At 38.2% G+C, this 22,167-nt stretch overlaps 1 protein-coding gene across 1 annotated transcript in view; it reads left to right on the top strand.

Moving 5' to 3' along the window:
• The window catches only part of LOC128359522 (anoctamin-1-like), a 151,741-nt gene that overhangs the window by 61,541 nt on the left and 68,033 nt on the right, over window positions 1-22,167 (top strand). The window contains exons 12-13 of the mRNA XM_053320014.1: window positions 3,600-3,760; window positions 20,996-21,078. Coding sequence (XP_053175989.1) covers window positions 3,600-3,760; window positions 20,996-21,078 — 244 coding nt within the window. The remainder of the gene's footprint in view (window positions 1-3,599; window positions 3,761-20,995; window positions 21,079-22,167) is intronic.

Below are 22,167 nucleotides of genomic sequence, written 5' to 3'. Positions count from 1 at the left end.
GTAAAAGGAAGTTGCTATTATGGACTGATAAAATATATGAAGAAAATCAAAGTGGAAGGAAAAAAAGCCAAGAGGAAGAACAAATACAGAGAAAGGGAGACAAGGGGAAAAGTTGATTAATGACTTGAGACAGTAGAGCCTCTTCTCCTTCTAGTCTGCTTCTCATCATCCACAGGATATTGTGACATATGCTGCCATTTGAACTCAATGCAGGCATACACCACACATGCCTAGTCCAAGTGTTAAAATCAGAGTTTCATTCTGGCACTCAACCAAACACAAAGACAAGCCAGACTAGCTGTCTGTCTGTTTCAGAATGGTCTCATTGTGTCCACAGTGTCAACATTGTGTTATCATATCTGTTATATGTCTACTGTTAATTGTGTGTCTTTGGGAGTTATAGTGAAAAGTAAGGGCGAACACATGTTACCGGCCTCAGGCCTAGGGGGTACCTGGGAACCTGGAGCAGTAAGAAACAACACATTTCAGTGGTGTGTTACTACCTCAAGCGCCACTTTATTCTGTCTCCTACCAACATGACATACATCTCATCTCATACTCAATAACCCTATTATATATCAGCTGCCTTATATACTATAGATACACCTTAATATAAGGCAGCTGCTTTAGTCTGACTCTAAATGCATATTATTACCAATACATAAATAAGAGTAAAAACATAAAAGTGAAAACACATGCTGTGGCTACATTGACAAATACATAAAAATAAAACTCACTTGAAATAACTACATTGAAATGATCAACAACATTACATGTACATAACCATAGCAACATGCTTAGGGGAGAGTGGGGTAAGTAGTGCCAATTTTTACTTAAAGTGCCCTTAAAACAAGGGGACAACAGTAATGCTTCCAACTAAGATATCTACATATAGTTTAGGATGCTGTGCATCCCTGGGAACAATTACTTTGGATCTTAAACAAACAGTTTGAGAAATATAGCTTTAGGGAAAAAAAAGTGTCCTGTGGCACAACTTGCCCCCGGTAGGGGGTAAGTTGTGCCATTAGAGAGAATACAGTGGGGTAAATTGTGCCATTGATAATTGAAGTAAAACAGATCATTTTAATGTCACAAATGATAATGCTATATAAAAGTAAAACAAATTCAATACAATTTACTTATAAAAACATTCGTATTGTGCTGCTAGAGGTGAAATTCTCCTCCGGAGCATAGAAGGGTTCAATGTCTCCTTTTTGTATTTGTATTTGTGTGGCATGATGGTCTAAAATTAAGAATATCACATAGTTTTAGTGATCAAATGTAAGAATACAATATACAATAACAATAAAATACAATTAAGTAATATATCATAAATAATCATAAATTGGGTTAAGTTGTCCCATTGGCACAACTTAACCCAGGCCTTTGGCACAAATTACCCCAGACCCACCATTTTGAAAAAAATGTATCCCCCAGCTGTTTTGAGCTAGTATCATGCTAACTGTATATACTCATGCTGTAGCTTACTAAAGCACTAAAACATGTATGAACTGTTTTCAAAGTTGTCTACAATTGTTCAAACACAGCATTAAAAAAAACTTGATCATAGAAATTTTACTTTGGAGGGCAAAAAATTGTTTTTTGAACTTAAATGTGCCAACCTCTCAAGCCAAGTGTCTCCCCTCTTCACAAGATGAGTGAAATGGATGCCTCTTCAAAAATATGTGGTCACATGAGCAACTTCTTCTATGGTTTTCTAGATAACCGGGGTGGAACTACTTACCCCTTGGCACAAATTACCCCACTCTCCCCTATATGTAATTTATTGCTCTCTGACACAAATATCAATGTACATGAACCTACACTATCTGCTGGTGGCTATTATACAAACTACAGCGGCTAGTATACAAACTACAGCGCTACAAAACCACCACACAATGACAAATATCATATTTCAAGTGTGCAGTCAATAAAAACTTAAAACTTACACTGTCAGAAATGAAAACAATAGCTAGTACGCTAGCTTGCTACATAAACATAATACATAACTCCGTTCAAACCCAGTACTTGAGCACTTTTAATATGCACCAGCGTGATTAAATGATTTCCCAATATCTAAGCAGTATGCTTATAGCTGTATTTTACATTTTTGTACATACCTGTGGAGCAGTAAGAGACATTTGAGTGGTGTGTTACTACCTCAAGCGCCACTTTATTATATCTCCTACGGGAGCAGCATGCGCTCAAGTGAGGGATTTCTCACTGAACCTGGTATCACAGTGCCACCTATGGTCACAAAATGTAATAACAACCATATGTAATGTTTGGAAGTTTTAGAAAGTAACTACTTATAAGGGGGGTGTTAGTTTCACATAACTTCTTATAAAAGGCTTTTTTTCCCCACCCTCTACACACAGCTCCAACTCCTGAAAAAAGTATCAGCTGCAAAGTTGTAGTGGGACTTTTTAAGCACCTCCTGAGACCCAAAACACTCTTTTCTAAACAATCCCAAACTTAGTGTAGGCCGAGTGATGGATGGCCTACATGCAATGCTGTTATTTTGCAGGTGCTTTGCCGATTCACTCTATAACCACATAATTAGGAGATCTGTCTGCTTACCATAGATTTCTATAGTGAGCCCTGAGGCATGCAGGGTGTGGTTACATACCATATTTAGATGACCCTGAACAAAACTTGTGTCTGTTTCATTACCAAAGTTTTGAAGATGTGGACTCTTCAATGCTAAATTGGATTGCAACCAAATCTGGAAATACATACATACAGCCACACAAAAAAGTACCTACTCAACGTGGGCAGGGTTGTCATAGCATGGCTCTGCGAAACTGCCGTGACTTTGTTTTATATGTGACACAAACACATAAACAATGGAGGACATGGAGGCAATGGTGTACTTGCTGCTGTATGTGGCTTTCTGTCACACACAAAGCAAGAAAATTGAGCCGTATGGCTGTAACGCTGTTGCCAGTATTTAAAAATGCCGGCTTTGATTCTTGTGTGGGACGGCTCAAGACTCTTCCAGTGATGACTCTCTGACCAATCAGTGGCCGGCAGTCTGTTGATGTCACATTTAGTATCGGCTTGGCTCGCTTGGAACCTCACCAGAGTACCAGAGTAGTGCTAGAACTGTATAGTGGAAAAGCACCATAAGTAACATTTGTTACAATTTTATCCACACTACTGTAAAATTAAAAGATGTTATTTCTACAATTCTATTTTCTTTAATAAAATAAAACTTGGTGCATGCCATGCTTTCTAATGCCTATCCCTAACCTTGGCACAAATTGCCCCAACTTGTGGCTAACTGCCATATCGTTTAGATGTGATATTCCATGGTAGCTAAATTCCCCAAAGTTAGGGATGCCAGCATTTGATACAATTTCACCTGTAAGTGGCATTAAAGAATGATTATTTTTAAATAATAATGTCTAGCTTTTGACCTGCAGTGAGCATTTCATGATATATTCACCTCATGTTTAGCATAGACATACATCACAACACACAAATAACTGAAAAACAATAAAAGCAAAAACTATTTTTTGCATTGCAAGCAAAACATTCATTAGTCTCACTAGCTCATTGTGTGTATGTGTATACTTGTGTGTTCCTTTGTTTTTCAGTATGGAGATCTGCCACCCAAAGAACAACATCACCATGTGTCCTCTGTGTGACAGAGTGTGCAGCTACTGGAAGCTTAGTACTGCCTGTGGAACTGCCAGGGCTAGTCACCTGTTCGACAATCCCGCCACTGTGTTCTTTTCTATTTTCATGGCTCTGTGGGGTGAGTGAACACACATCAGCTCACTCAAAAATGAAAAGAAGTACATTTAAAGGAGAATGTGTTACATTTAAAAGCTGTTTAAAATATAAATAGTAGGGGTGTGCATCTCTCCAATATATGATGATTCAATATGAATCTCGATACATGGGGTACGATCAGGCGGGGAGTTCCGGTCCTCTGAAATGAGGTCAACGTGGAAGTAACCTAGAACTTCATTCTAGCAAAAGGCCACCAGGGGCGACTGTTTTGGTGTCAATAGGACTTCTGTCTCTATACAAGTCAATGGAGAATTCACCAACTTCTCACTTGATTTCTAACCTCAGTAAACGTTTTCAAAATGTGTTTATGGTCTCAATCGCTAGTTTAAAGCCTTCTTCAATGCAGTATGATGTTCAATTGTGAAATTTTGTCCTCCCTGATTTTATATGTGATGATAAAGCAGGGTATGCATTAGGGCGGGGCTACATCATGATTGACAGGTTGATTGCACACTGTCCTCGAGATCCAGCCCTAGCAACCATAGCAAACTCCCAGCTCCACCCATTGCCCCGCCTCATGCCCATATAAGTAGAATCTGTGTTTTTATTTTTCCCAGCATGCACCTGAAATTTTCAAGATGGCGCTGCCCAGATTCAAAACTATTGGCTTCCGAGCTGCAGTCCACAAACCAATGACGGATGTTACGTCCATTTCTTTTATACAGTCTATGGGTACGATACGATACAGAACGATACATTTTAAAATGGAACGATTCAGTTCAATTCGATTCAGTAGGATTTTGATACGATTCGATACAGTCCGGATCAGATTGATGGGGTATAATACAATCTGATAGTTTCTTGTTTAAAGTAGACAATCATTTTACATCATGAATCAACATAAGTTAATCAGAGGGGAACCCTCTGGGCCTTCAAGGTATTCAGTAAAGGCCAAAGAAAAAATTAGTTTACATATTTATGATGTAAGTGAGTGTGTGATTTGCTTGTTTCATTTAGGGTTTTTTAAATAAGTGATATCATGATAGCCAGCTTTGAATAACTGTTTTTCCAGAATCACCTTAGTGTGTAGTGAAGCCAGTTAGGACAAAGAAACCTTCAATATGCTGAACATCCACGTGACAGAGCTCTGGCTATTATTTGTATTGCTATGTTTAATTTTTTATTGTTACATGTGGTCCTATTGAAGGCCTCGGGACCAGGTCCATAGTTCGCCACTGAAGTTAATACTATACTGTAAATGTGCATTGCTTGCCTTCAAATAGATTTATGAAAGACTAGAGAACAAGTATATTTGTTACTTTTGACATGCAAATTCAGAAACATGTCATGTTTATTAGTGTAACATATTGCACTGTATGAACTCTACATAGCCTCTATGACAATGAAAAACAAACAATATTAGAGTTCACTATTGGCACAAATCCCGAAAGCCCTCATTCTCCACGACACAGTATGGTCTTAAGTCTTTAACAATGAACCGGGCTATTGAAGCCCGGTTCATTGTCCTTCTAGCCCAGTTGTGGCTGAGTTTTGGCTGGAAGAAGTCTTGTATGTCTGTCTTAATGCTAGCGGGTGTTGAGATTTGTTGTACTACTGGTGTATTTAGTGTGATTTTACACTCTTTGCATATACATGTATATACTTTAAGCATGATGGTACATTGTGAATAGTTTCGGTGTCGGACATTTTTATCTTTCCCTCGCAATTACAGCTCTATCTGATATGCCTGTGACCAGTATCGCAAGACTTTTATGGGAGAAAGAGACAGGGAGCAAACGGAGCTTTCAGCAGCACATCAGCAACAAACCGATAACATTGTAATCAGGTTCGTTCTACGTTTAGACTGATTCAGGGGTCCGTGTAGCCAGAGGCGGTCCTGGCTAGTCTTGCGCCCTGGGCGGACCGACTATTGGCGCCCCTCCCCACAAATCCTTCATCACACAAAAAATAAGATAAATAAATGAAATATAGTATGTAAACACCAAAGTAAATTACACACATCCGTCATCATACAAATGAATAAAATAAAATAAATAAATGAAAAATACTAATAATTAACGTAATCTGACAGACTTTCACCCTTTTTACAACTGGCATTAAAATGTTTTGTGGGTGATTAGATTGCTATCAGGGAGTTCTTGACCACATGAAAGTGCAGGTGTAAAGTTATTTATTCATTTATTGCATTTTCACATAACCCAATAACACACATGTAGCTATAACGGGTCTGTATTAATTTTATAAATGTATTATTATTTATTTGGAAGCAGCAGTTTGTGTTGTGTGGCCTGGGATCATAATCATCACAGGTCAGTCTATCCCCCGCCCCTCTCCTCCCCTTGCTTTTCCTCTGAGAATGAGGGTAGCCTATTAAAGCCCATAGACTGTATAAGAGAAGTTAAGATAAGTTAAAGCCTTGGATGTACATCCATGGCTGAGACTGTATCTGTTGACTGTATGTTATCACAGTGGAAGGCTAAGCTCGAGGGGTGTGGCGATGACATGATCGAAACACAGGTATGCGTCTTCACCATCCACACGAACACTCAAGGGCTGCGTTTGCGATTTTTTTACCCTGGGACCAGGTTTCAGAAAGCTTCGTTTACAGGCAATGCGTTTACAGTATTCATTTGGACGATCGGCCAAAACGATGCAAAACACCTGCGTTTAAACCAAAAAGCGTGTCCGTGTGGATGGCCCCTGAGACTCACTCACAACCTGCTCACAGCCTCTGTAGTCGCAAGTTGATCCCCCTCCCTCCCCTTTGCCTTTTCTTCTGACACACACAACCTGTAAACATGACTGTCAGCAGCAAGTTGACGTGATAGTAGGGGCGCCTCATCGCCCACTGCACCAACTTGATGTGGAAATAAGCGGTATTAGTCTATTAGTCTAGAAAACTGGCGATTTTTCTTTTTGAGGACGCGCTTTTCTTTTTTTGAGGAGTCGGACGGACTTTTTTTTCCTTTTTTTTTTTTTTTTGAGAGCGCTCGTGCGCCCCCAAGTAGATTGCGCCCTGGGCAGTTGCCCACATTGCCCATAGCAAAAACCGCCACTGCGTGTAGCGATGCACTTCCATCGTTTAAATCAAAACCGATTTTCTGATCAAATCGGTTATTTGTTACACCCCTAATAAATAGTGATTTGAGAAACTGTTTAAAGAGATAAATAGTGCTTAAAAGAGATCATTTCATTTGTTTATTTAAAATGGAGATTGTGATATGGGAATTTATGATGGATAATTCTTACGTTGCACTAAAATACTTTTGTTGTTATGCATATCAATTCATTTCACAAGGATTGGAGTACTGTCTTTCCCAAGTAATTGGTTATACCTGAATAGATACTTTGAATGATGGAGAAAGAGAAGATAGTAACTTATGCATTCTGCACTATTAGGGGTGGAACAGTTGATTAAAAAAAATCTGTCCAATTCGGTACACTTGTCACGGTTTGGGGCAGGTGTGTATTGTTCGGTTAGTTTGGTTCATGACATGTGCAACGTAGACCCAGTGAAGTTTTTTTTTTTTCTTTTTTTCATTTGGCACGACGCAGAGGCGTTATGTTATTATACATGGGACCTATGGAGGATGGAGGCTTTTGCTCCGTGCCAGGCTTTCCAACAGCACCGGGAGCTACTGACCTGAGAGAGCGCACATCAACTCCAGATGGAAGTGTGCTCAAATGTTCCTGAGTGAATTATTATTAGGGCCTGAGCACTGAGTAATGTGAAGGCCCTATTGTTTTTGCTAGGATTATTATGGCACTTCGCAGTGCAAAGGACCAGTGCGAGGACCCTATTGAAATGGCCAAGATTGTTATTATTAGGGCCTTCACACTGATCAGTGCGAGGACCCTATTGTTATTGCTAGCATTATTAAGGCCCGATCACTTCAGTGCAAAGGCCCTATTGAAACTGTAGATTTTATTAGGGCCCGAGCACTGACCAGTGCAAATGTCCTATTGAAACTGAAGTCGGCCATTTTGAATCATATTGCGATTTTGGCGTTTTCCACGCATCCTATTTGATCGAACTCCTCCTAGAAATGTAATCTGACTGACTTCAAATTAACTCAGAAACATCTTGAGACATTGGAGATGAAAAGTTATCAAAATGTGTTTGATTACTGGTTCAGTTGCTTTGTGGCGATGTGAGGAATTTGATCAGAATTCAGATGTGTGATATAATTTTCTTCATTCTCTCAATTGATTATTACTTGTTTAGCTAAAATATTTAAATCATGTTAGAGTATTTAAAAGAATCAAGTTGATTCAACATATTTTTAAATGTACTGCAATATCAAATAATTGAGTAATGTTAAAGTTATTTCATCATGTTCAGGATACCTGATTTTCAAATGTAACTCTAACTTTATTTGTTAATGCTAATATTATTTACAGGTATTATGTAACTTAAAAGCGATTTTATTATGTCCTTACAACCCAAGTTAGGTCTCTAAATTTAACCTGATTTGTTAAATCCAGCCAAATGCATTGTAGACATCAGTTTTGTATTTAAGTGTGTGCAAATACAAAAATCAAACATTAAAAAAACGGATTGCATTGACAAAAAACAAAGATTCAGAGTTTTGTATTAAACTTTGACTGTATTGATCCTTAAAACTTTGCAGATCACACATACTTTACCTGAACAGAATGGCAGTTGCCATACAGTAACTACACTGAAAAAAACAACTCATAAGATTTACTTAAAAAATATATCGTAAGTATTTGCACGCAAATGATTTAAGTAAAATTTAATGCTGCAATATCAAGTAACACTCACTTGCCAGTATCAAGTAAATTTTACTTACCATAAAACTTAACAGTTGTGAAGATATTAAGTAACATTTACTTAATTACATCCAAGTTTGAAGTTATATTTATTTAAACAAATTAAGTAGTCTACTTGTTTTTCAACATCATTTTACTCTAAATTTTAAGTACATGTTATATACCTTTAGTATTTGCTGTTATGAAGTCATTTAGTAGATTTGAATGATTTTCTTGTGCTTGACATTTTAATTTAATTGGTTACATTACGTTACATTACTCACTAAAATGAGGTAATCATTGCCAGCTTTCTTTTGATAAATGTTACCAGATAAATGTAACCAATACTCTAATGCATTTAATATATATTTATCACATATCACACAACTATATTACAATGCAATTAAACTGTTTATTTTTCATTTTAAACAGTTTAACAAACAAGAACAGTCAAAGTAAATCCACTACTATTGTGGATTGAATTGCCCAATCTTTTAAATGTAACATTGGCATGACTGACATAAAAAGAACAAACAGACAGTATTACACAGTATACACATCCAATATACACTACTGGGGCAAAATATTAGGAACACTGTCTTTAATGCACTATAATGGTAGAGCAGCATCATCCACCACAACTTCAGTAATAAACATAAAGTGGAATGATCACCTTACTGACAATGTAAATAAAAACTGAGCATGTAGAAGCTTAACAAAAGTAGAAGCTGGCAGAGCTGTTGTACTGGAAATAAATATTGCATTAGATTGTGCAGGTGTCCCAATACTTCTGTACATGTAGTACACATCTGGAATAGTGCTTTTCAAATATGCAGTGAAAAACGTTCATTACAGAAATATAATACTCAGATATTCAAGAACATTTAACGTTTAACTTCACTTTCAGTCAAACTACTATCCTCTATCCTCTCCAATTTATTAACTACACACTACTAATAAATGATATATAAAGAAATGTAATGATACAATACAATATGAATTCAACCGATTATTACTCGATATAGCGACATGAATGAAAGATGATGGTGAATGATGAATTTAAATGAAAGATATGTAATTATGTGGAAACTAAGAAAACTTGTAAGTTTTACTGAGTTTTACTTTGAAGAAAATTTGAATTACTCGATTCTGACATCAACCCTTGATTAATGCAATATTTGGATCCTACTTTCATCCATGGAGGGTCTCAGCTGTCTGTCCTTCAGAACCACGCGTACGCACACCAAGTGGAAGATCTCAGAGAGCGTCGCAGGTTCAGGCGGGGTGAGGATGGTCCGGGTCGGCTGGCCTTTCCTCAGACTGCCTGGCTCCGGTAGTTGTCAGCTGGCAGACTTTGTTCCTCTCAGTTATGATGAGTCGTAGGGTTGACAGACGTTTTTCTGCCCAAAAGTTCTCTCAGGTTGATGAAAGATGGAGGAAAAGTCCAATTTAACTAGTACACTGTTTAATAACTTTCTGGAGAGATCTCAGAGTTGGCCACACGTCAAAATCATCAAAAATGTCAAAAACAGGCTGAATGCAAAACTTAATGACGTGTTTACTTAAAGAGCCTTTTCTCTGGACGTTGCTGGCGAAAGTTACAAGATTACAAAACTTAAGAAAACTTAGATAAAGAATAAGATAAGGTGACTAAGTTAAGAATGTGTGAGGTGAAGAAAAGAAAATATGGAGAAAGCAAAACCTGAAACAACGCAAAGCCCATCCAGGTCAGCAAAGCTGGTTTCAGATGGGTGCAGCTGGTTTTTGTCCCTGGGGAGGGCTTCCTGTGTGTCAGCCAATCAGATTCATCACAGCTACTCTGAGGATCTATTTTCCAGCTTTTTATCATGAAACTTTTCATCATCATCATTCATTCAGTATTTAATCCTGATTATAAAATGCATACTATAATCTATTGACACAGAACACAGGATGTATTATTCTGGCATTGATATGACATCAGCTTGATTCATCAAGCTGCCATTCATTAAAACCTGAAGAGGATTAATATGATCAAGCATAACACATTGTTATTCTACTTATTCCATGATGATAATTGATTATCACCAAAATGTAAGCATAACATCAGTGTAACACTTTCTCACATTAAATAAACATTTTCATACCAAAATTTGTGTTGATGAAAGGAGAAATTATAATGACAGTTCTTCAAATACACATTTATCTATGATCGCTGTAATAGCTGTTACAGTGGAGGTTTCTTTAGGTAATTGATAATGATATAAGTAATTGGTATTGTTAAACCATACTTTTTTACTAAGATGTTCTTGTTTAAGTTTTTAACACTAATTTTCTCACTTTCATGCTCTGTGTGGTTTCAGGAGACAGTCAGGAACGTGTCTTTGAATTTATGACGGTCAGTCTGATGAAGTTATGACGTCTGAAGGAGACACCAAAATCTGTCTTTCGTTACTTTTATGTAGTTCTTGTCACTCTTGGTTGCTCCATGGAATGTTAATGGATCTTTGTTTGTCCAAGAGAGAGACCCTGTCAGTCTCTATATTAAACCTGGTCCAATTTACTCATCTGAGGGTCAAAGGTGACTCTGACCAGATGATGTTCTGAGCCGTACTGATGCTGTGTCTGCTACATATGCATGGATAAACTTATCACAGTACATTCAAAAAATATTGTAAAAAATAACTGTTAGTACAGCACAACCACAAGAGAGAATACAATATAACAGTAACAATATTTTACTGAAGTAAACCAAACATGCCAAGGCAAATAAGACCTAGTGCTTCATAAAAAACATTACCATGAGGGTTAACCCTGTGAACACCATTTTACATAACTTACAACTTTGACAATCAAAGTGGATTACAAACAAAATTAATTAACCCTGCATTAACTCAGTCCTGACAAATGAACACACTTTTTTTTTTTAAACCAAGGGGAATACACAACAGAAATCAGTCTGATCAGACTTTTCAAAACAAGTGCTTCCATCCAGTTCCATCCAAATCTTTTGCATTACCTCAAAAGTGTAGCGGAGGTCAGCAGGGTAGTTGAGGCTCAGTGCATGCATCAGTCTAAACAGCATAGCAACAGCTAAGGCTACATTATCAAGATCTTTAAGCAACTTGATGCCTTCATGAACAATGCCAATGTCCTGGCGCGCAGGTGGTCGAGTGGTTAGAGCGCATGCCATATACGCATCCGACCCCGGTTCGAATCCCGATCGGAGGTCCTTTGCTGCATGTCACCCCCCCTCTCTCTCCCATGTTTCCTGTCAATCTACTGATTAATAAAGGCGTCTATGCCAACAAAATCTTTAAAAAAAAACAAAAAACAATGCCAATGTCCTCTGCTTCATCACTTGAAGCATGTTCCTTAAGAACATAGATCCCAACAGTGGTGTCTTCAATGGCCTTGTTGATGGTGTTTTGATCCATGTTCTGTACAAAACAGATAAAAGGTAAGTAACCAAATTTAGGTCAATCAAACCTATTCACCAACCCCTATCAAGAAAAGGATATAGATCTAGGTAAGGTGAAAGTTAGAATGAAGGTACATTTAGAGACAAGAACAAGTAACTACAGCAGAACATTATATAAACATTTAATAAAATGGGAGCATTATTCCATGACAAAAATACTTTGAACTGGATTCTTTTTCAGAACACACACAGATCAGACAGCTGGTGGACTATGAGGAGATATTTACTGAATTTGACAAAAAGTGTATTGCACAATTGTTCTTGAGAACCATTTATTCTACCTTTAAGTTAATTTAACCAGTAACCAGAAACACTGTATTGATGTTATGTTATGAAACAGCAATAAATAGATAATACATATCATCTATACATGCATTTTAATCGATGAATAATTTCAGCACAAGTGATTAACAATGAGAACAAGAGAAGAGCGGAAGATAAGCGTAAGCACCAATTCATATACATACCACATATTCCTGTTGGAGGTTATCTGGATCTACACCCATGTAGACAACGACTCCCTTAATAATGCATTCTTGTCCAGCATCTATAGCATCACACTGAAAGGACATTTTCTAGATTAGCATCTCAATTCAACCCATGTGCCTTAATTTAATGACATCTACTGGTATAAACTGTCATATGGGTGCACATTTATTTATTCAGGTTTCCTAATTGTGCAGGCCTTGCCATGTACTCCAAAGAAGATAAATAACAGAATAGAGGAACAGTTAAAATTGATACAAAAAGTATTCAAAAAAAATTCAATAATAGTGGAAGGACAAAGATGGAAAGTAAATGCAAAATTAAAGCGTTGGGCAGGACCTCGCACCCTTGTGCACATCGGGCTGTGGTGAAGCGGAATAGTTTCTGTCAGGGGCATTTAGATGCCTTCAGATCCAGGCTTTTATTGGACACTGCAATAAGTAGATATAGATTACACACATATATACACACACACACACAGACTCTCTCTCGCTCTATCCCTCTGTCTGTTTGTGTAGACATTTAGACTGAGTAACTGAAATGAACTGCCAACACTTTGAGTCAAACAGGAGAGGAACTTATTTCCAGTGAAACCTGTAGATATGTTTGTAGGTCATGCTCTTGTAATTAGTGTTTGATCTAGACTTTGACAGCATTGTCAGTGAAGTAGTTGACAGACTGAACAGATATCTAAAACATAATAATACAGTCAATAAACTAGAACTAGACACAGAAAACTGAGGAACCTTTTCCTCATCAGGTATCATGAATCATAACAAGTTTTCTCCACTAGGTGGCACACTTAGACCACAAATTAATATGGATGACTACAGAGCACAAATGAACATAGCCAGATTTATGGAATTCAGTGCTTCAACTTGAGCCAGCTGCACATACTGTACACAGTCGTTGCCATGGTAGTTAATGACTGGAGAGCATGACAACAGAGCAGGGTGAATGAGGATTGAATGGGAGAGGAATAGGGTGCACGCAGATCAAAAAGTACAAAACATAGCCAGACCAAATTACACACATCTATAGATGAGACTTGTGGCTACATTTTGACGTTTGAATGGAGTCTGTAACTGAATGTATGCAGGAATAATGTATATATTCAAAAGCCTGAAAAATCCCAGAAAATCACACATTTAAGGGCAAATTGTGCACTTCCTGTTAGACTTAGGTCAGGGGTGTCAGTGCGTGATTTGTAGGTCTTGATAAGACAAACAATTGAGTTTTGGTTTGGTTTCCTATCAGGTGCAGTAGCTGTTTTACTGTTTCTAGTTGGCGCTAGAGAGTTTGACGTTGTTTGTTTTTTTCATTTTTTCACCAGACCTGATGTGCCTGCAAAATTTGGTGAGTTTTTGAGCATGTTTAGGGGGTCAAATTGAGTCTCAAAGAGGTGGTAGAAGAAAAAAAAAGAAAAACGATACAATAACAATAGGGTACTTGCCTTTCGGCTCGGTCCCTAATAAGCTGTGACAGTAAATATTTTAATATTTCTAGGACTGAAGGACCCCTGCATTACTTAATTAGCCATTTGTGCAGTGATTGTTTTGAGCCTTCCCCCTAGCTGTCCTCCTCTTCTTCCGAACAGCCTTGTCAGGTTGTCAGAGTGGCGGTCCAGCTGAGATAAGAACTTGGACTGAAGTGGAACAGTGGTGATTCTCTTGAATTCAGTGTTGATCTGAAAAACAAGCAAGCACAGAGGATTCAGGGAAAAGGTCACCATCACACATAAAGCAGACCAGGACAGTCAAGGAGGGGCTGAAGCACAGCCAAATTATGTACTATCAGGCATATTAACAATTTGCCAGTGCACGCAAGACTTTCTTTTTATCTACAGAAAATTCAAGATGAAAAAACCCAGCATCAGATAAGCCTTACCTTACTGACTTCACACAGAGCAGGCCATTTCGCCTCTGTGCACCCCTTACAACTCACATTTCCTGCACCTAATTCTGTAACATACATCAAGATCATCATCAGTCATATAATTCATCCCCAAAATGCAATTCAGATTGAAACAAAAAGGCTCACTGCAGTAGCAAAATTCAAAACAAAATGGAAACCTGCTATTGTGTCCCAATAGATTTATAGGTTTTATACATATATACATAATACAAGGTCTTTAAACACTATCTTGATTAGATTAGCAATATTTTGTCAGAATAAAGCATGTCTATATTTTTCAATTATAATCAAATGTGAAAAAATAGAATTATAATTGTCTATCTATAACCCCAATTCTTTTAAAAATGCATCTCAAGGTAAGTGAAGATGCACATTTAGGGCTTTAAAGAAATATGCAATCACTTACCAATATAAAGCCTTTGAAAAATATCTATGATGTGCAAAGAGGACGGTGGACCTGTGAAAGACAATTTATAGTATCAGTGAGGTCTCAATAAAAAATTAAAAGAACTACAAACAAAACAAAATCACAAAGCAAATATGCTAGATGCAGACATTAAAGGTAGAATATGTAGAATGAGCAGAACAACGCCATCTAATGTCTCGAGATCGTAGTCGCAACAACCAAAAAGTAATTCCAGCAGTCGGGTTGCCAGGTCCGGTGCCGGATTTTATTTTAGCTCTAACTCTGTAAATATACCACTTTATCCTCATGTCTAACCTTTTTAGGCGAGATCCACAATGTGATGCTAATTTGTCCAAATAACATCTGCTTAAAGTTTTGTTCCTGTGAATTCGGAGCCACTCAAGTTAGCCGTAGCGAGTAACGCACTTCCGGTCATTTTCACAAAATAAAACACCCGTTGCCTTTTATTATTAAGAAAACCATAACGGTAGAGTTGGTGCTTTTATTTTGAAAACAGGAAGCGAACATACCCTCGCTGTACATTATATTGTAACGCCAGTGGGAGTAGCAGTTAAACCTGGGGAGCGTACCTATGTTCCCCGGGTCCTATGTTACCCGATCGCGGCTAACTCCGTTGCTAGCTCGGCAGCTAACTCGGCTGCTAATTCAGCTAACTGGTTAACTGTAGACGGGATCATCCCTATGTTCCCCAGTCACATACAAAGCGGGGAACATAGGACCCGGGGAACATAGGGATGATCCCCTAATTATGTGGCAATACAGTCATACTGCACATCAAATTAAATAGGAGAAACTCCGCTCCGGAGAAACTCCGCTTCAGGCACGTCATTTTTACACACACCAAACACAACTCAAACACTAAGCATATTTATGATCAAATATCAAAATCCGAATAGCGTCAGAAAGTCAACCCACTCTCCACATTTCCATTGCTACCGTTTTGATACTTCATGGTACACAAACAAATAGCATCTCATATGAAAGCTAAAACCCTAGCTCGTTCAACAGTACCACTATTATTGAGCTAAAAACTCAGTGAACCAGCAGCCAAAGAATACAAAGGTAAACAACCACTTATTTACAGCGACTAACAGATATTCTGTCTTACCTTTGAAGTTTTGTGATGAAAAGTTGTACTTGAGAGCAAACAACGCTGGTTTTAGTAAGTCCAACACGGCTCTGCTTGTTTACAACTCCATTTCACCCAGTGCCAGCCTACAGTAGCTGCACCGGAACAACAGACAACCCTGGCAACCCGCAATTCCAGCCGCTAAATGGCTGGTACAATGTACACAGAACGTGTCAGAACGTCATTGTCGAACCCGTCAAAAAATTTTAAAAATATTAATTCAGACTAAATTTTTTTTTTATGGAAAAGCAATACTTTCATTCTGTACCCCTCAAAACACCCCGTGGCTGTATTATTTAAAAAAAATATATAGCTTTTAATAAATATTCTACATATTCAACCTTTAACTTTGATAAGACTTTCTGGAAACAGAAAGCTGAAAAATAATTTTAAAACCAATTTGAGCTCAATTTTAATGTATGACATTGTGGTGGGAGGCACAGTTTAATTTTACCCTATGAAGTTTAACATTGACATGAGCCCGCATTTTACCGACACCAGCATTTATTGGACATATACACACACAAACATGAAATTTCTTTATACAAGTTCTTATTTCCCCATCTCCTCCTACCTGCCATAATCACTGTCTGGAGCACAGGGGCTAATCAACTCACATAGCCAGCTAATGGCTGCTATCCACTGGCTGTGACTTCAATGAAGCACCGTGCTCAGCAGCGGGACCAGGAGCCAGGGGCTCAGCAGAGCAACACGATTATTGACGTTAACTGTTAACTGTAAATTAACCTGCCGGTGTTAGTTAATGTTTGCTAACTATCTAGATTAATCTCACTGTAATCTTGGAATTAATCTAGATTAATCTAGATTAAAATGGCTCATTTGAATTCTGCCGAAGACATTCAGAATGTGTGTTACCCAATAGGGTTGCCTGACAGCCATCACTGATGGGGTGTCCATCAGCGATTGCATACAACCCCTTCCCGCCCCCCGGGGGTCCCGGGAAATCGACGATTTTTAAAAAAAAACACTAGCTGAGCCCTGGTCATTTCAAGTAACACTAAATGCAACGAGGAGACATTATGCATATATCTGTTCCCAATCAGACCATTTTTTTGTGTATTATTTTATCATTATTAAGTCAAAAGAAATGTATGTCCATCCACATTATAATGAATAGACTATAGGCTTAATATTAGTTTGCATCCAGCGTGCTGCGTGGACTTCATTACATCTGCTGCACCGCTGCTACCACAATTATGAAATGCTAAGTTTATACAGTCTGTGACTGTGACCCTCATAAAAGTAATATTTTACAAATCTGCATTATATAAACTAACGAAATTTGTTAAAGTAAGTCATTCAGTGACTTTTAAGTCATTAAACTAAGTCTTACTTTTACTGGAGTAATCTACCTCGTTCGCACCTGTCATTGTACATCTTGTCTTGGAAAACTTTTAATTAAAATGTACCTACTGAGCGAACTCTCCCATTCTCTCCTATGAACGAGTCGGACCATAACGTGTATCAAACATGAAGCAAAGTGCTACGCCTATCTTAAATAATTTATAATCGTTATATTTCATGTCTAGGAAAAATATAACAGGCTTTAACAGACTGCGGAGTGGGGTAGCAACACTACCAGCGGTATCCGTTTCCTTTTTTTTTCTTCCTTTTTTAAATAGCCTAACTTTATTTTTAAATAACATAATAACATGAGTAGTATTTGAAATATGTGTTATAGTAATATATATAATACTATAATAACTAAAAAATAATAAAGTACGTAACTTTGTGTCAATCAGTCCAAGCTCTATTTCTCCTTCTTCCACCAGTCACCCAGGCAGACCAGCTTGTTTACATTTCACATCCGCGCTAAAATATCAAGGTGAAAGTCATCATAGCTTGCCTAGTATAGACCCAGGTCCCAACCCAATTTTGAGAATAGATTAACAGCGATATTTTTTTTATCGCCCGATAAGAGTCTCACGTTAACGCAGCACGTTAATGCCGTTAACGGCCCACCACTAATATATATATATATATATATATATATATATATATACACACAATAAAAAGTTTAACAGGCTGTTGTAATTGTTATATAATGTTAGTGTTGTGTGTAGAAAATGGAGACTTTCCCACAATGTTCTCCTTCTTCTATTTGGCATCCAACTTGTCCGCACATTAGCACCACCTTCTGCTCCGGAATGGTTAACGACACTTCCTGGTGACATTTGAGTGTATTCCATTTCTGGTTGAGACTAAACTCAATTATATTGAGTAACATGAAATCGTTACATGAAAGCAAGTCTTTTTGACTAAATCATGTTCACAAGCAAAATAAATCAATTGTGTTGCATTTATTAACTTCATTTTTGTGAATTCAAAGACCCAATAGTTCCTTTTTTTCAGTGTGCAATGTCAAATAAAGGCCTGTGCATGTAGACATCTACATGTGCACCCTCCGACTGTCCCACAACCTGACATGCATGGGGGGCTTGGGCCCGATCAATGCTCCTTGCAGCTTCAATTATTATTTTTAAGGATCGGACGTGTTTATGAGGTCTTTACCATGCGCGAAAACGGATGAAAACTTTTGCGCAGACGTCAAGTCTGGCAAAAATTGCGATCTGATACAGGTCTTGGGCATGGGCGTGGCAAAATGGCTCTATAGCGCCCCCTAACAGTTTTCAAAGCCAAACACCCCTCCTTTCACTTTGACATAGATGAACGAAATTTGGTAGGCACATGTATCATGCCAAGACTTGCAAAAAAGCCTCTTGAGGCCATACTCCAAATCCAACAGGAAGTTGGCCATTTTGGGTCAAATTGGTAAAAAAAACACTGTTTTGGGCGTTTCCAGCCCGCATACATTTTTCCCCTCAAGTGTGTTTATTGATCAAACCACAGAGAATTGTACAATTAGTACGGATGTTCACAGGAAGCAGGTTTGACAGTTTTCCTTATGTTAAACAATGCACACAAACACAGAACATAACCACTGAACCCCTACACCCCTCCACCCCTCCCATGCCCTCCCCCTACCCCTGGCCCCAGTGTGTCCTATTAATTACAACCAACACAAATTGATAAGGGTAAAAGAAGAAGAGAAAAATACAAATAAATACATAAAATAAATAAAAATACAATATATATACACATATAAATACAGACTGGGGTATTGGATGACAATAGATGTTGTGCATAAGAAAGACATGGGTCCCAAATTTTATAGAATTTCTTAATCCCTTAAGAAATGGTTCTTAAGAAGTGGTTCTTAATCCCTTAAGAAATTCCCCTGGTAGTGTGTTTTATTTTTTCAAGATGCAAGAGTGACATTACCTCTTACAACCCAGAGTTTGTACCAGGTGGTTTAGGGCTCTTCCATTGCAACAATATTTGGTATTTGGCTATAAGAGCGGCAAATGTAATAAGATCAGCTTGGTAGCTTGTTAATTTTCCCTGAACAGGAGACACACCAAAGATGGCAATAAGTGGGCATGTGGAATTAACCTATTGGTGGTTAGCGGTGATGCTAGGCTATCCACCATGATGCTAGCACAGCCTCTGGTACTCGGATTTTGACTTTGAGTTGACATCTTGCTGTTGGTTTTCCCTGGCTTGCTCATCTTACTGGTCAAACAGTTGTACTTTATACTCCAATAATACACATCGGACGGTTATGAGGGGTATTTGTGAAAGAATAATACCTTAAATTGACGGCGCATGGGCAACACATGTCTTACCACCACATTGCGAAACCGGAAGTCCCCCAGCCCGCATACTTTAACGAACTCCTCCTTCATATTTGACCTCAGCGACTTCACATTGTGTCAGTATCATCTACAGACCATGGAGATGTAAAGTTATTGAAACATCGAGTTTTTGTCATTCCCAGGGGGAGTGGCCAGGCACTGAATTTCAATGATTCGCCATAAAAATTAAAATGGTCATAACTCATACATACATCAACGTATGAGGCCCAGACTTCCTGTGCTTGATAAGAGTCTGTGTTTTACACTTTTGCACCCTGTGGGTAGCATGTTAATCAGAGCCACCTCAAATTCAGTCAGCGAAGCCTCAAAACCTTGGAGATTGTATATTATAAAATTGGTGACTCTCTGTCAAAAGTTGTTGCCGTGATGACGCAACGCATTGCCATGAAATGTCAAAGCCGTATAACTTGACTCCACATGCTCTAATCTTTTCCAAATTTCATGTGCTTAATAAGCGCCCCGGTCTGGAGACATGTACAGGATCATATTTAGTAACAGTCATAGCGCCACCTAATGGTGACATGAAGTGACATGCCTCATTCTTTGATTAATTACTCCCAGAATCTTACTTAGGTACACCTGAAATTGACACACTTTGACCTTGGTGATGCTACATTCTAAATTAAATTAAAGAGGAAGAACTAGACCTACTATGTGTAAAGAGCATTGAGATGACTTTTGTTGAGATTTGGAGCTGTATAAATAAAGATTGATTGATTGATTGATTGATTGATTGATTGATTGATTGATTGATTGATTATGATAGGTGGCTGATTGAGGTATTCAGTGCTTTGATTCAAACCTTCACCATTCACTTGTGGGTGCTGACATCCCAGATGTTAGCAGCTTTAAGTGAAGAAGTATATGAGACTATCCTTTTTGTTGGTTATTGGTCCTTGTTCCAGATTTTCAATGGCTGTTTTTATTCATTGCAATCAACCAGTAAACTTAGGCCTGAAACATAACTGAATGTGTTAGAAACTAAGATGCCACGCTGATATATTGAACAATAGTTCCAGGGAGGAGAAATGCAAGGGCAAATGATCATCCATAGTCACGCTGAGGTCACCATGATTCTGTGATATAAAGTCATTCCCAGTAAATGTTACTCAACATAAAACAAAAAACAAAATTGATATCAGGACAAATAAAAGAAACAGAAGATAATCAGCAGTGCCAGCAGCAGAGCTGTGCCTCCATCCCAGAAACTTATAATAATTAAACTACAGATTATAGTTGAACCATGTTCTCTGAAAGATATGTCAGTGTCTTTTGTGTATTTGTGTAATTGTATTCTCTGTAATCCAAAGCTGCCATGTTCATGGAGCATTGGAAGAGGAGACAGATGAGACTGAATTATGAATGGGACCTGACTGGGTTTGAAGATGAGGAGGTGAGTGCCCAAATCACAATGAACTTTTTTAGATTTGACTAGTACAAATAATGAATACGACCCTGTTACGCGCTGTGTGGTATTCAACTCACAATTTAAACATCAACATCATGAGTAGCGATCAAATCAGAAGAAGTGAACAAAAGCTGGTTCATGCATAACAAGGCTGGGCAATCAAATGATCTCGATATGGGATTGTAATAAAAGTTATGTTGATAATGATGATGCAACTTTGGACATTTTTTACAACAGTCTATACACAACAGTAATAAACATGACAACAGGTTAGTCAGTCTGCTATTTTTGGGTTGCTTCTCAATGAACATTTCTTACCATCAATCAATCAATCAATCAATCTTTATTTGTATAGCGCCAAATCACAACAGAGTTATCTCAAGGCACTTTACACATAGAGCAGGTTCTAAACCGAAGTCTTCAGGTTTTAACTTTAAAGAGACCCAACATTCCTACATGAGCAACAGTGGCAATAAAAAAACTCCATTTTAACAGGAAGAAACCTCAGGCAGAACCAGATTCAGAGTGAGAGGCCATCTGCCTCGACCGGTTGGGGTTGAGAGGAGAGAAAGGAAGGATAGAAGAGAGAAGCGCAATGAAAATCAACAATGAAGCTAGAAGGTCCACGGCTGGAATCTGTCATCCACACGTCTCCAGGCCCAGATTACCTGTGAGACGAGAAAGCACAGACAACTCCGGGGAAGAAGTGTAGGTTATTGAATACATTAATAGTACATGAATGTTAATGGATATAGATGGATGAATAGAGAGAGAGAGAGGAGCTCAGTGCGTCATGGAAGTCCCCCGGCAGTCTAAGCCTATAGCAGCATAAGCTAAGAGCTCTAAGAGCCCTAACTATAAGCTTTATCAAAAAGGAAATTTTTAAGCCTACCACAAGGCATAGCATGAGTTACCAATTAAGAACATGGATGTCCTCGGGAGAAGAAAATGAGTGGAAGTAGAACTGAGGGACAAATGCATGATGATACCGCAGCACCCTCTGATTAGACAATGTTGGAGTCTGTCCCCCAGATAAACAATGAACCCAGGCTAACGAAGAGAGACATACTTCAA

This window comes from Scomber japonicus, chromosome 5, assembly GCF_027409825.1.
Source record: "Scomber japonicus isolate fScoJap1 chromosome 5, fScoJap1.pri, whole genome shotgun sequence".
NCBI lineage: Eukaryota > Metazoa > Chordata > Actinopteri > Scombriformes > Scombridae > Scomber > Scomber japonicus.
Note: the sequence above shows the minus strand (reverse complement) of the source record. Positions and strands in the feature narration are given on the sequence as shown.